The sequence below is a fragment of the Amborella trichopoda genome, chromosome 10 (assembly GCF_054954075.1).
Source record: "Amborella trichopoda isolate Santa Cruz 75 chromosome 10, AtrichopodaSantaCruz75HAP2 v2.0, whole genome shotgun sequence".
Classification (NCBI taxonomy): Eukaryota; Viridiplantae; Streptophyta; class Magnoliopsida; order Amborellales; family Amborellaceae; genus Amborella; species Amborella trichopoda.
This window is the reverse complement of record NC_142345.1, coordinates 5,462,356-5,477,925: the sequence shown is the minus strand read 5'-3', so window position 1 is coordinate 5,477,925 and position 15,570 is coordinate 5,462,356. Positions and strand designations below refer to the sequence as shown.

The following is a 15,570-nucleotide window of genomic DNA, read 5'->3' as shown; positions in this document are numbered from 1 at the left end:
GCATGTCCTTTTAAATCGTTAAACTTCTTATGCTTGGAGAGTGAGAGGTGGAACTCAACAAAAAAGAGAAGCTTCTTTAGTTTTGAGTTAAATTGAGTCATTCATTGTTTCATGCGTTTTTTGTGTGTGTGAGAGAGAGAAGGGAGACTTCTTCATTGATCAAAGAATACTTATTCATTGTTGGGCTAAATTTAGAGGTGACTCTCTCCTTCTCTCCTTCCCCCCTTCCCCCATGTGTGTGTGTGTGTTGGATCATGAACTTCTAATAGGGAGATGTAGTGAAAAGCTAGCATAAGTTGAAATTTTGGATCAAAGAATGTGATTTTGGGACTTGAATGTGTAAGAAAATTGAGAAAGGGCACAGATTTCTGACTCCATTTTATTTTCTGTTGCAGTGAACAATACTTAGGTGACTATTGTAGTGCGGTAAGTGTGGAACTCTTGAATTTGTCGAAACTCATGCAAATGAATGGACTTCTTGTTAACATTGTTTAATTTTTGCCTCTCTCTCTATCTCATTACTTGCAGGAACAGTTCTGCTTGTGTGGGAAATTTTATTCTAGAAAATGGTGGAGCTACTCTTTGGGGATATCTTTACTTTGACAAAGTTGAACCCAGATGGAAAGAAGTTTGATAAAGGTCTACATTTTTTGTCTTTCCACGTTTACATATTATTGAATATTTTTTTGTTTTTTAGTAGGAAATATGCGATCTTCAAAGTATATACATTCCACCCTATTGATTTTTTCATCTGGTTTAGTAGTAAACATGCTACCTTGAAAGTATAACTTTGAAATAAATAATGTTCATGGAAAATCACCAATTACCATGTCAATTACATGCCTGTGGCTTTTGGTCTGGTGGTGTAACTTCTAGTTTGGGTGAGCAGGTATAATGTTTTTAGTTGTGTCCTTCACACACACCAAACTTGCATACTCTAAAAAATTGCTCTTATTTTAGTGAGTTTTATATTTGATTGCTGTAAACCTTGTAAATTAAATAGCGTGTGCGTAGAAAGTAGAAATCAATGTATGAAGTGCTTGCACTGTAAATAACAACAAGAATGCAGTCCACAACAAAAAAATGATGTAACCAGTGATAATTCCTATAGGCACCCTATTAGTATGAATCATGCCTTATTAACCAACTTAAAATCATTTGAAGTGGTCAAAGGTTCAATTTTTTGCAACGAATCTATTCTTTTCATCTTTCAATTTTGCAGTTCTTGTGTGATGGTCATTGCTAGTAAAATATGATGCATTATTCAGAGGAAGACCGTCAAAACAATTGTTGAGACCGTTGATCGATTTCATAGTTGCTATAACCTTGTTGGATTTGATAAGAAAAATGAAATCGGTAAAATTTCATAGATTGGGCTGCACTTTGATTTAGGACAAAGTTCCTGCATGAGTTTGGCAAAGGCTTGGTGGGCTATATCTCAGATTTAAGTCAACAGGGTCATGGTTGATTCAAGTTGCCTATACCGTAGTAGGAGTGGGTTGTAGGAGGCATAAAGGAGGTAGGACTCAGGCTACTTCTTTTCTGGTTTTTTGGTTATTTATTTATTTATTTGGGGGTTGGGGGAGGTCTTGATGAGGTTAAGGTGAACTTTAGGGTTAAAAATAAAGGGTTTAATGGATGCTAAAGTTATTGAACTTTAACAGTCCATCAAGATACAAGAATGAATGGCTCTTGGGTTGGTTTTGAAATAGAAAAGAGTCGGGATTGAAGATATATTGTTAGGTTCTGTTTTTTTTTTTTATAACTGTTAACGTTTGTATTGAGAAAGAGAGATAGATACAAGAGACAAGGCAAACCAGGAGTGCCTAAACGGTAGGGCTCTTGGTAAAAAATGGGTCAAAAGACCGTAAACAAAATGGGGTTATAAGAAGTCCCCTTACACAGTAAAGAGTTAGTGTACAAAAAAGATACAAAGGGGGCGAGGAAGAGAATCAAATAAAAGCACAGTACCTTAGAGCTCCGCAAAAAACCCCATAACACCTCCCTTAGAGCGCCGCAAAAAACCCATAACACCACTAGTCTTCAGTGCCGGCTCTGGCTCCATCCTTAGCTAGTAGATCGGCTCTGGCTCCATTGTTAGGTTCTGTTATGGGCTGATTTTCCTAGGGGTCTAAAGAACTTTTGGAATGACGGAGGTAGGGTTTTCATAGGGTTTTGGCGAAATGGTGGTATATGAATAGTAAGGAGAGAATGGTTGAAGGAAGAAGAAGATTTTAACTTGTATAAGGAGTCAAAGACCTTATTCTACTTCGGAGGCATAGAATTGTATTGGCATCTTCACTAACCGAAATGATATCAACTAAATCAATCATAAGCAAACCTTTTCTCAACTCAATCTCTATCATCGTTGGCCTTGGGCCTACATCTTTATTTATAGATATAGGAACCTCCTATCTTCCTTAACTTGAAATTTAGGCAATCATAAAATCTCTCCCTTCCTATATTAAGGAACTAGATCCTTTATAATTTTGGGAGCTAGCCCCTTTACAAAATTAGGAAGTTAATTTGTGGAACACTTCTAACAACAAATGGGAAATAACTTTGACTTTCTAAAATAAAATCGAAGTTTCACACTTTCTTATTTAATGCCAATATTCCTAATAAAAATTTCAGTTGCTTTTCAACAAAGATTTGAGGGCCGAAACATCCAAATTGGTAAAAAAGCCCAAGGATATAGTCATGGATCTCCGAGAGACCTTCAAATTTGAGTTCCAAATCACCTTAAATGGGCATCCATGTGAAAAGTTATACCTTTAAAAAGTAGTTTGCGTCACCTTTATCAACGTTTTGGGCCCTGGCTGCCTAGGTGGCGCTTTGTGCTTGAGGGATATATATATATATTCATATGCTATACACAATTACATATATTGCGTGTAATATCTAATAAAGTATATGTTTTATATAACATGTGTATAAAAATTGAAGAACTGAATGCTAGAATCCAAAGTTTGAGAATAACTAGGTAGATGTTGAAACACTTTTAGTTGATTTCTGATCCCAGATGTTTGGATGAATTTTGAGCTTTAAATCATCCCAAATATCCCCTTGTAACCTACCTTGATATTTCAAATGTGCCCTCCCAAGGGAATGGTCGTTGTTCCCCTCAACATTGAGAGCTTCGATTATGTACCTTTTTTGAGTGATGTAGTGAGGATACTTGTACATAGTGAGCTCGAAAGAGCGTGATATATTTAGTCAATAATCCACAAGAAAGGAGAGATTGAGGAAGATGTTGCTCATAAAATTAGAGCTCGGTGGACGAAATAGAGATGCACTTTTGGAGTCTATGTGATCGTCGCATACCAATGAAACTGAAAGGAGAAGTTTTATAGGATGGACGGTTGTAGGACCAGCCATAATTTATGGGATGGAATGTTGGGCGGTCAAGAAACAACATATTATAGAATGAGCATAGTTGAGATCATTGTTCAAACAAATGGTCCACTCACCGCCTAAGCACTGAAAGGACCTTATGGTGCATGCCTAGGCCTCTACAGCCTCCATGAACGTCAATACCTGGGTGCTTGCCCTGGCGGCCTAGGTTGGTGCCTAGTGCGCAGTCCTTGGTGGGCACCTAGGTATTGGGCCCTTTTTTTTTAGATTAAAGTGACCCCAAGGGCACTTCAGGTCATTTTGGCCCACTAATTTTACATAAATGACTATGGAGCTATTCTAAACTGCCAAAGTGTAAAACATTTCGAATCTAAGCTCTCAAATTGATTGATTTTGAGATATCTTTGAATTGAAAAAAGAATATGATGTTTGAAAAAGCATCCAAAAGCTTACTCTTCATTTTCAGAATTTCTTTTAGGTTACTAGTGAAGGTTTTTGAAGACTTTTGCGAGGTGAGTTCTAGCTCGAAAGATATAAAAAACAATGAAGAACAAAGACCGGGCAAAAAGTTGGTTTACAATCAATATTTGAGATTTCTTTTTTCAGATTTTAGATGTCTTCCATGCGGTCAAATAGGAGTTGGGATTAGGGATGGAAGTATTATGTTAACCGGGATAAAAAAAATACACAAAGTACTGTGCAATTTTTGTGGATTGTTTTGAATCCTGAGATAAATAAATTTAAGAAACATCTTGCCAGTATTAGAGGAAATATTGCCCCATGTCAAAAGTTCATGATCTTGTAAAGAAAGAGAATTTTAACTATATGAAAGCTGAAATAAAAGATTACCAAAGGAGAAGGATATAGAAGAAATGCAGAATTGAGGGTTGGCGTTAATATTTTTGATGATGAAAACACTAATGAGGATGATGAAGGGGGAGAGGAGGTGGGCTAGGTGGCAGTATCTCAGAGTTCTAAGAGGCCTTGAATAAAAGGGCCCTTTGATTTTTTTTTTACACCTAACCTGAAGACTGCAGTTGAGAACGTGAAAGGGTAAGGCGAAGAAGTGACACTAGAAAAGAGATATAAAAAGGAAAATTGAGGCTGAGTAATTCAGTATATTGCTAGTTGGTTTATCATGCTGGCATTTCTTTTAATTATGCTCGTTTAAGTGGCTTCCATACAATGTTGACACAATTGGCCAATTTGGGCCAGGGTTAAATGGCCCAACCCCTTATGAGATTTTAGAGCCAGTATTGAAGAAAGAGGTAGAACACACTAAGGATGGGTGGCTCACTTTGGGGTTTACATGAGGATGGTTGGGCGGAGTTCAGGGTTTCCATAATGACTGATGCATGCCCTTTGATTATATTTTTTACACCTAACCCGAAGACTGCAGTTGAGAAAGTGAAAGGGTAAGGGGAAGAGAAACGACACTAGAAAAGAGATATAAGAAGGAAAATTGAGGCCGGGTAATTTAGTATATTGCTAGTTGGTTTTATCATGCTGGCATTTCTTTTAATAATGCTTGTTTAAGTGGCTTCCATACAATGTTGACGCAATTGGCCAATTTGGGCTAGGGTTGAATGGCCCAACCCCTTATGAGATTTCAGAGCCACTATTGAAGAAAGAGGTAGAACACACTAAGGATGGGTGACTCACTTCGTGGTTTACATGAGGATGGATGGGTGCAGTTCAGGGTTTCCATAATGACTGATGCATGAAGTGATATGAGGGGGAATATCATGAACCTATTGGTGAATTGTCCCTTTGCTATAGTATTTTTGACTTCCATTGATGCTTTTGGAGAGATTCATGATGTGTATTATATATTATCCTTAATTGATAAGCGCATTGAGGAGGTTGGGGAGGAGCATATAATTCATTGGCGACTTGTCTAGTATTAAAGGGACATTTTCGATGGCTAAGGAGGTCACAAAGTCCATATTCAGCCACACTATTAATCTTAAGATGATATACAAGTTCACCAAAAAGGAGGAGCTGGTGAGGCATGTGGTCATCAGGTTTGCTACTACTTACCTGAGTGGCCGAGTCTTAGAGCATATTTGGCAAGAGGATCCTATTGAGATCTATGTTCACTTCATAGGATTGGAATAGTTTAGGTGGTCTAGAGATCCCAAATGAAAGAGGGCTAATGACATATTATTCTTTCTAAAGTTTTTTGGCTTGGGATGAAGCACTCACTAGCAGTTTTTCTACCTTTGGTCGAGGTCTTGCACTTGGCTGATGCTGACAAGCCCTCTATGGGCTTTATATATGATACACTAGAAGGAGCTAAGGAGGAGATGGCAGAGAATTTGGGCAATGATGAGGCCAAGTTTGGCCCAATTTGGGAAATTGTAAATGAAAGTGGGATAGGCAGCTTAATATATCATTTGCATGTAGTTGGATACTATTTGAACCCAAAGTTCTTTTATGCTGACCTAGATATGGAGAGGAAATATGCAATCATGGATGGATTTAGTGAGTGCCTTGAGAGACTAGTTCTCAACATGGAAATCCAAGATAAAATGTCCACTGATGAACTCATTTTGTAGAAGTGTGTTTGAAGTCGTTCAGGAAAGAAATGGCAATGAGACGAAGGACAAATCAGATCCAGGTAATATTATTTCATTTGGAAATTTTCTTTTGAGTTCCTAATGACTAATGTTGTATCTTAAATTCGCTAAACTTCTTTATGAATTATGACAATGTTAAAGTAATTATGGAAATTGCACCCAAATTGCAGCCAGCATGGGAGTGGTGCTCCAAACATGTAGGAGATTGCTATTTATGTTTCAGTTTAATAACTAGCTCTTCTGGTTGTGAGAGGAATTGGAGTTCGTTTGAGATGTCATTTTTAGTTATTTTCTTGTTTAGTTGTTTTTTGAAAAGTTAGTTAGAATACGCATAATGCAAAAAATACGAAATTAACACAAATATTTGCATATATGTGCATATATGCAATTTTCTAAAAACTTTTCACCTCAGGGCGCCCGCCCAATGCCTAGTCGCTAGGCGTTGGGCTGGCCGCCTAGCGTTTTATGAAACATTGGCTGAGGATGAGGATGTTGGATGGATGAGTGGCAAGAGAAGGTAGGATAAAATTCGGAAAGAATACATTTGAGGGGGCTTAAGGTTAGTTCCAATGGGCAATAAAATGAGGGAAAGTAGATAGAGCTGGTCTAGGCATGTGTAATGTTGACCTAGAACAACACCGGTTAGGAAGGGTGATTTATTTTAGGTGGAAGTCTTTAAAAGGGCGCAAAGAATATGGATGGAAGTAATAGAAAAAAATATGATGACTTATGATCTAATTGAGAGTATGGCCTTTGATAGCGCAGAATGGTGGAACAGGTTTCGTGTACTCGATCCCAAATAGTTGGGATAAGGTTTAGATGATGATGATGACAAGGGAGAATTACATAGACCTCCCACCTTGCATTTTCTACACATAGATACCCCGATAATTTTTTATTCACACCATAAACCTTTTTTTTTGTCATTTTGGATGACAATACCCCACTTAGTCAAATACATAAAATTTCAAGTTTAAGGCCAATTCAACCTTCGGGAAAGTTCTTGGAGCCGAGGTCAGTCCGGTCCTCCAAGGGTTGAACCAACCTTAAACTTAAATTATTTTAATTTTTAATTTTTTAATCTTTAATTTTTTAATTTTTTGTGTTTGACTGATAGGGGTATTTTCATCCAAAATTACCTAACAATTTCACCTTGGGCGGTCAATGCAGAAAGAGAATAGTAACAAGTTTTATGATGTGAATAAAAAATACAGGGGATTTTATGTATAGAAAGTTTGTGGAAGGGTGGTCCATGTAATTTTCTCTTAATACGATAGGTGGGATGCCTGCTCAAACTCCTCACTTGGTATGCAATTTAATATGTGCATTTCTTAAACTGTAACTTCATACAGATCTGCGCTTAATGATGCATTAGTTTATCATCCTATTCTAATGTTGCATATGTTCTCTCTTGGATATGTATGCTAGGTATTTTATGTAACTTGATGCGTGCTTAGTCAATATAGAATTTAGAGTTGCACATTTGGTGTCTTAATATATATTTGATACATTCAAAATTTAATATTTGTATTATCAAAAAAAAAATTGCCTTATATGTGTGTTCATCTTTCTCTGCCTTTGATGCACCTATAAGTAATTTTATTTGAGTATTGAATTTGTTGTAGCAGTAGTTGAATGTTGTCTGTGAGTGTAGTCCCCATTTTGTGAAAATTGAGTTGGAAGTTGATTTTGGGAGATCTCAAAATTTGATTAGCATGCTATTTTGTACAAGCAATTTTCTTTAACCAATCTCAATCTTTTCTTTGTCATGTTATGTTCCTCTCGTATATCTTTTGAGCTGAGGCTTTTGAAAATACTGGCTTTCAGTTTCCTGAATTGAAGCACGTAGCGAGCAGTTTGATATGTTCATGCAGTTAGATGTTAATACAGAGGTATATCCTCTTAATGTGGGTGACAAATTTACAATGGTACTGGCTCCAACTCTAATCTTGGATGGGACTCCTGATACTGGTTATTTTACTCAGGTATATGCATCTGCATTTCACCTTCTTTGATCTGTCAATCCCTAGCTTGATATGTTCCTCAACGCACAGCTATATGCTCTAGTGGGCTTAACTGTATAGCTTGTATGCCATGCTCTGGTGTGATTCGATTCCATTTAGAGGATGAAAGTGCCTTATCTTCCATCATCATCATCCGAGCCTTATCCCAACTACTTGGGGTCGGCTTCATAAAAAGATGTGACAACGTTTTACGCTGGCCGCCTGACCTAACATATTCCTCCTCCATTACCCGGGCTTGGGATCGACATGACCGGCTTAGCTGGCCATGACGGAGTTATCCAACAAGGCCTTATCTGTATCAAATACAATGTGCCGAATGAATGTACAATGTCACCTTCTTCTTATTAATATAGTAACCATCCATTGTGAAATCATGTTACAAAAGAACTTCCATTCAATGGAAAAGGGATTACCACTGTCCTTGAAGATCTCAATTTTCCAGACGTTGCATTATTTTTTTCTTGTTGTCTTGGGTTTTGCCCGCTCATTTACAAATTCAGCTTCTTAATGGGGATAGTCTATATCCTTGCACAGCAGAAAAGGAATAGTGAGAGTTTGTGGTAGTGTACAGGTCAAATTTCAGTTAGCTCATACTTCACAAACTTTATTTGGGTTCTAGGTCCATTATGTGCAAGCAAAAATAAAATTCCAATTGTTGCTCGCTTCTCACTTTGTTCTTTTCATCTTTTTATTTCTCATTATTACACCTTTAGCATGTGTCAACCTGCACACTGGTTTTTGTGTTTGCCATCTACTGATACAAATTGATACTATGACCTGTATCAACATTTCTTGATTGCCCTTAGAAACATTATCCATTTCTTAAATACCTGTTCATGTTTCAAACATTAGGACCTTGGTTCCATCCTAAAGTCCTATTGACATTTTTGACATTAAAGGTCCTTGGCATTTCTTTGAAACTGTTAAATATCTTTTAAGTCTGTCACTTTTTATGGAAAGTAGGAAGACATGTTGTTTATACTTCCTTTCTGTTGGAACTTCAAAAAATTAACTGGTGTTCCCATGTTTCTTTGAACTTTATGAATTTTTAATCTACACAAACTTTAATTTATTGATCTATTTTCCCGATTGGCCATTTTGGCTGCCATGTTGGACACCTGAATAGGTGTTGTGCTTCTTCTTTATCTTTTTCAATAGATCACTGTTTCTTTAGATCCGGGAGGTTCATTATTTCAATTTAGATAAGGAATATCGTTTTCAGTAGACCACTTTGGAGTATAATGCAAGTTATGCACCATTTGTTCTCTTTCTGATTTGTATTTTGTGAAGTACAGCTCCTCATTTGATCGGTAAATTTTGGAGTTGAGCTTTGAACGTTATGTCCTAGACTAAGAGTTCCAAATCACTAGGCTGCTAGGTACTTCTTAAGTGTACTTTTTTGTGACAATGCTCAAGAAATACCTTTTTGAAGAGCCTCTTGGTACTTCTCAAAATACGTTTTTGAAGAGCCGCTTGGTAACATTATGTCCTAGACTAAGAGTTCCAAATCACTAGGCTGCTATGTACTTCTTAAGTGTACTTTTTTGTGACAATGCTCAAGAAATACCTTTTTGAAGAGCCTCTTGGTACTTCTCAAAATACCTTTTTGGAGAGCCGCTTGGTAACATTATGTCCTAGACTAAGAGTTCCAAATCACTAGGCTGCTAGGTACTTCTTAAGTGTACTTTTTTGTGACAATGCTCAAGAAATACCTTTTTGAAGAGCCTCTTGGTACTTCTCAAAATACCTTTTTGAAGAGCGGCCTGGTTTTTAAACTTTTTTATTTCTTATTGGGTGAAAGATGTTTTCTCATTTAATGTCTCCTGTCAATGTTGGTATATTTTTACTCAAACATACAGTTAAAGTTGTCTTTGATTTTCTCAAGGATAAACACTTGCACACAATCATGTGATTATTTTCCTCTTCAGTGAAGATGGAGTATTTTTGGAAGTAGTCCTAATTACATTCAACTGTTCTCATGAAATTTTCGCCACAATTAACTAGGAAATAAGGTAATTTTTTATTGTTCAAAATAAAATTTTAAACCTCTGCAAGAAATACATACTAGAAAACTGGAAGACAAGATTAATAAGATTGTTAACCTTTTCTTCAAAAGAATATATTGATTAATGAGAAAGCACCACGAAGAGAAGACTGTATGTTAAACGCTAACAAGGCTAAAGCAAGAACAACAACACAAGAAAATTAGGCAAAAAAAGAAAAAATCCAAGTTGTGCACTTCAAGTCAATGTTGGTCGGTGCATGATGCTCCCGTAATGCCAATCCCTTTGGGTCACATTGTAGTTGGTTCTGTAGTAGGTTGCATATTTTTTATCTGTTGGGACACTATTGCACTGCTGTCTGCATCTCGTCGCTAGAGGTACCCTGCTTTTCATAAGATTTCAACCATGTAGCCATTTCATCTTCACATTATTTGTCTTCCTTTATGTTTTTTTTTTCTTAAGAGGAGTCAATAATTCATCGAATACTGTCTAAGTTGTATCTGATGCATTCAAAGGTATGCCGTTCTTGGTTGGATTGGATTGTAGGCAAACATTTTGAGACAATGGTAGTGCATTCCATAGATACTTTTTATGTGGTGTCCTTGGTGTTAATGCACAAGGAACCTTTTTTCTTGTACATATGTGCTAGATGAGCACTTTCTAGCTGCACCCGGATAAATTATTATCTTAGCCATAAAGTTATTTTGTTCTCTAAATTATGTTTATCTATGTTAAATTTCAAAAATAACTATATGTTTCAAATTATGATTTCACAGACTAGTAGATTTACTTGTGATATTGTTCTAGGGCAAGATCGTAAAATAGTGTGTGATGTTTCTGCTATCCAGGGTGGACGTAAATCACTTGCAGACAAATTTGAGTATGTTTTGCATGGAAAGCTGTATAAGATCTCCGAAGAATCTGGAACCAACGTCAAAGTGTAAGTCTTCTGAATTTTTTTATATTAAAGCTAAGATTGTTACACTAGATTGTTACATTTAAAGTTTGAAATGTGTTGAGTGGTCTAGGAGCCTGTGTGCTGTTTTGTTGGCAATTCATACTAATTTTGAGTTGATTTCATTTGATTCAATTCAACAATAAGTAGGATATGTGAAGTTAAGAAGGGGGGTAGTTGATATATGGTTTGTATATTTGTTTCAACAATTTAGTCTTTACTGAATGAGCATTTTGCGTTCTATCCGAATTCCCTTTCACTTGGTTTTCTCCTTATTTTGTGATGTGAAGTTATATGAAGTGAATGTATTTGAATGCCTTTGTGAAGAATCAAACTAAAACCATTGTTAAGATTTTCCTTGATGTCAGAGCTTTTCTCTATGCTATTGAATTATCAGTACTATTAATTGTGGATATTGTGCTTTTGGACAGCACAGAAGCATTATATTTTTTTAGTATAATAATCATCAACTGATGAATGAATTGTGCAATTTGATCCTTAGAAACTAGTGTACAATATTTTTGAACTCAGAAATCTATTTGAGCATTGCTGAGATTTCAAGTTGAGTTTTGGATGATGTTACCCAGTATGTTTACTATTATGTGGAACTCAATTTATGGTTATGACTCATGATAACCTCACTTGATACTAAGGAACCAACTGGCCATGGTGTGCTTGCCGGCACGCCCACACCTATACTTGTCCAACAGACAAAAATGGGACACTCATTATATTAGAATGGAATGGCCTATGTATCATTCTAAAGGATATTTAATATGTGAGCTATCAAGGCCACAAAATTCAAGGGCCTTAGCTTATGTCCATGAGTAAAAACTATGAATTTCCTTATAGAGGAGGCCGTCGATCTCAAGATAAATATGTTTTTGGAGTCTGTGTGTGTTGTTTTGTGATAATAGTGATCTTAACATGCATAGATGTGATAAAGTAAAAAAACACAAAAACCATGCATATGTGATATAATACACACACACGCACACACACGCACACACACACACACACACTGCATAATAGATATGATATTTTGCCTTCTAAACATTCACAGCATCGCAATTCATCTGCAAATGCAAAGGCCTCTAAAGTCTGCTTTTGGGGATTTCAGTCATTTAGCGGAAGTCAGTAATGGGGGGATACATTGTTATTTCAATTTATGAGGGTATTGTTGATAGTTCATAACATAACACAACTCACATTCTAGATATTTTCCCTTTTTAAAACCCCTCTTATCTATTTTATAAAATAATGTGGCAACAGGGTACTTCCAAGTCATGTTTGAAATCATCCTACTCATTAAGAATACACATCAAATGTATGTATTTATTTATGTATTTTTTTATCTTATGGATATCTTGGTCATTTCCTTAGTACACTTGGCAATTAACCAACTTAAGTATTTTGGTCATTCCTTTATTATGTTTCTGGTACTGTAAGTATTTTAGATTTTAGCAGATGGGTTGATGGTTGTAGTCACTAGTTCTTCACTAAGAAATTTCATAACACTGAAATAAACTCGATACTGTACTTTCTGCTTCTGAGCAGCATGAAACATCTTAATTTGTTGGACATTTGCTGGTAAGTACTGAACATTATAAACTACTAGTGCTTCTCTAACTCTTATGCGTGTTTTCTGCTTATACTCTCTCTCTCTCTCTCTCTCTCTCTCTCTCTCTCTCTTTCCCTTTCTCTCTCCCTCTGTGTGTGTGTGCGCGCGTAGTTAAAGATAGTTTTTGCTCCATAGGGAGTGAATTAAATGGTCAGATGAGCATGTTTAGATGGTCAACAAAACCTAGATGTTTTGAGCTTGTTTCCAAATGATGTCTGCTACTTTTGTACTATGAAGCACTAGTTTTGATATTTATTTTTGCGATCGTATAGTGGAATATATAGCAATTAGATCTCCCTCATTATGTTTAGTTTTTGTGCAGAGAGATCTATGCATCATTTGGTGGGCTTCCAATGTTATTGAGGGGTGATCCTTCAAATGCGGCTAATTTTGAGCTGGATCAGAGATTGTTTCTTCTGATGAGGACAGTTTGAGTGGCATATTCTGTTAATATTACAAACCTTTTGATTGGCTTTTAAGATCTGATGCGAATTACTTAATCTCAGTGGGAAGACCATAGACCTTGCTGTATACTAAATGCATTAGTAGCCTTGTTATGAACTTCTACTATAAGTTAGGAAATACTTAATTTTATTTGTACCCCAACTTGGTATCTGATCTGTGTGACGCACGATTGTGGATGGGTGGTGCATGGTTATATATAGCATCATGTGGCCCCCTTTTAAATTCGCACTGGAGAAAGAGGAAGTAATGAAGGGAAATTGGACTACTAATTAGCTTCTACTTTTAATTATATAAAGTGTAATGAGCATTTGACAAAGTTATGAAACCAATTATGGTTCATACAATTTGGGAGATCCTTGTTCAAATTGAAATTTTAGTAAATTCAAAAGGTTTTGTTTTTTTGCTTTTTTTGTTTTTCTCCTTGTATTTCTTTTGGTTGATTGGTGTAAACATGGGAAATAAATGACTGCCAATGAAAACATATTAAGCAGGTTTGTTGTGGTCGTTAATTTTGTAAACATTGTCAATAAATTAGGGGAAATGTTGAATAAAACCAATAAGCGCCGTGGCCATTGTCCACCTGAAGAGCTTAATAAGTGAAGATGATGGACTTTCAGTTAGTTCAGTTAATTTTTGACGGCATATTGCAAAGGTAATAAAATGTTGGGAAATTATTAAAAATATTTTTAAATTTTTGGCAAATTAGAAAAAAACTGTATACTTTTTTAAACTTCCATACTTTTCTTTAAATTTTAGCTTTTTTTTTTTTTCAAAATAGTAATTATATTACTACGAAGACAATGCATTACGGTACTTAAAGTACCGTGATGAACTTAACATGTTTTACGGCACTTTAAGTGATGTAATTATATTGCATGAGACATAGAATTAGAGAGAGAAAAAGAGTAGAAATAACATGGAGAAAGCAGTAGAAGCTCATGAAATAGCGAGCTCCTGGATTGTGATTGAAGCTCGATCTCATGTGCCTACCTTCTAAGAGAAAGAAGCTTTTCTTTCTCTCTCTAGACTTTTAGCCTTCTCTTTCTCGGGCTCTCTGCTCCTCATTTTGCAGGCCACGAAGTTTGCTTTTATTGGGACTCGAAGCTTTTCTCTTCTTTTAAGCTTTAGAAGCTTTTGATATAAGCCGCATACTGCAGGGGACCTGGAGCACTTTACGGAGAAAGCTAAGAGATACCTTCCTCTCTCCAAAAACCCATGTATTGGCTTTCTCAATCTTCTCTCTTTTTATTTCTCTCTCTAATCTTCTCACTCCATAAACACGATATGTAGATATCTGAGTCTGTTCTCTCTTCCCTCTCCACCAAGTCGTGATCTCTCTCTCTAATTTGGAATGTTGCTTGGCGTCTCTGTTTGCTTTCTCTCTCTAGCCACGGTATCTCTCTGCAAGAATTGCTATTTGCTCTCTCTCTCGAGAAACTTGTCTGTATCTCCGATTTGGGAATGTTGCCAAGCTCCTCTATTTCTCTACGTCTTTCGAGTGCTGTGATACTCCTAGTCCTGATGCCATTTTAAATGCCATATGGTATGCGGTGGTAGTTACCACTTAAAGTACCATTAAAGATCTGGATCTAATAGATTTTATTTGTTTCTTTTTCGGATAGAAGAGTCGATTCCATTGCAGAGCCGTATGCAACGCACAAAGCCTGTACGGTTGTTCAATTCTATCGTTTTTTTTGTTATTCTTTTTCTTTATTCATTCCCTTCTGTCCGATTATGCGATACCAATCTATAACCTTTAACCGTCATCATGGCATTTTAAGTAGAGTGATGCACAGGTCCTTCACGATAATACGATTAATATGATTATCGTACAGATTATTTTGATTTAAAAATTGTCAAAAAAAAGAAAAAAAAACATATGGATGAGGTTTGTGAAAATATGGAGTTTTTTAATTAATAAAAAATTAAAATATATTTCTGATAATTCCTAAAAAATATTTAATGAATTTTAGTTAATTTCACAAAAAATAATGTGAAGGTGATGCGACTGTGGGCTGTTTTTTTGGGTTTCTCTTGACGTTCTTTTACACTTAATCTAATTGGTTTTTTTTATTGCTCTATTCCCGGCAAGGTTTGGATCCTTTCCCAATCTTTTTAACGAGCTGATTATGCTCATGGTTTGATTTTCTTGTTGACCAATAAACTTGGGGAGGACAAAGGCTAGGCCAAAATGAGCTAGGGTTGAGCTGGCTTAGGGCTCTTGTCAGGCCCAGGCTGAGTTCGGGCTGGCCCTTTAGAGACTAGGGTTGAGCGAGCTTAGGGCTCCTGTCAGGGCAGGCCCGAGTTCGGGCTGGCTGTTTAGAGAACAGGGCCTGGGTAGGGTTAGGGTTTGCGTGGCTCGATTCAGGCCTAGCCAAAATGATGGGAGGAATCACAAAAGAACATCGTTTCCTTTTGACTTCCTAGCACAAAATGGCTCTTTTTACATTGCTTTGTTTTCCAAAGAGGACTTAGCAAGGATTTTGGAATTAATACGCAATCTCAAGCGGATGCCTGATTTACAAAGAAGAGTAAGAAGGGCAGAGAAGTACAAAGCCAGAGAGAATAA

The 15,570-nt window shown here is 36.4% G+C and overlaps 1 protein-coding gene across 1 annotated transcript; it reads left to right on the top strand.

Moving 5' to 3' along the window:
• On the top strand, positions 1–13,267 carry LOC105420700 (DNA-directed RNA polymerases II and V subunit 8A-like). Its single transcript, XM_088850532.1, has 6 exons — positions 1–197; positions 396–426; positions 529–639; positions 7,761–7,918; positions 10,809–10,900; positions 12,859–13,267. Exons 4-6 carry the CDS (start codon positions 7,796–7,798, stop codon positions 12,968–12,970), a joined length of 327 nt encoding a protein of 108 aa, XP_088706658.1. The 5' UTR covers positions 1–197; positions 396–426; positions 529–639; positions 7,761–7,795; the 3' UTR covers positions 12,971–13,267.
• Positions 13,268–15,570: the final 2,303 nt, after the last annotated feature.

Coding starts and splice junctions, on each gene's coding strand:
- LOC105420700 (XM_088850532.1), top strand. CDS start 7,796: ATGTTCATGCAGTTAGATGTTAATACAGAGGTATATCCTCTTAATGTG. Junction 7,919..10,808: donor ATACTGGTTATTTTACTCAG/GTATATGCATCT, acceptor TCTGCTATCCAG/GGTGGACGTAAATCACTTGC. Junction 10,901..12,858: donor TCTGGAACCAACGTCAAAGT/GTAAGTCTTCTG, acceptor GTTTTTGTGCAG/AGAGATCTATGCATCATTTG.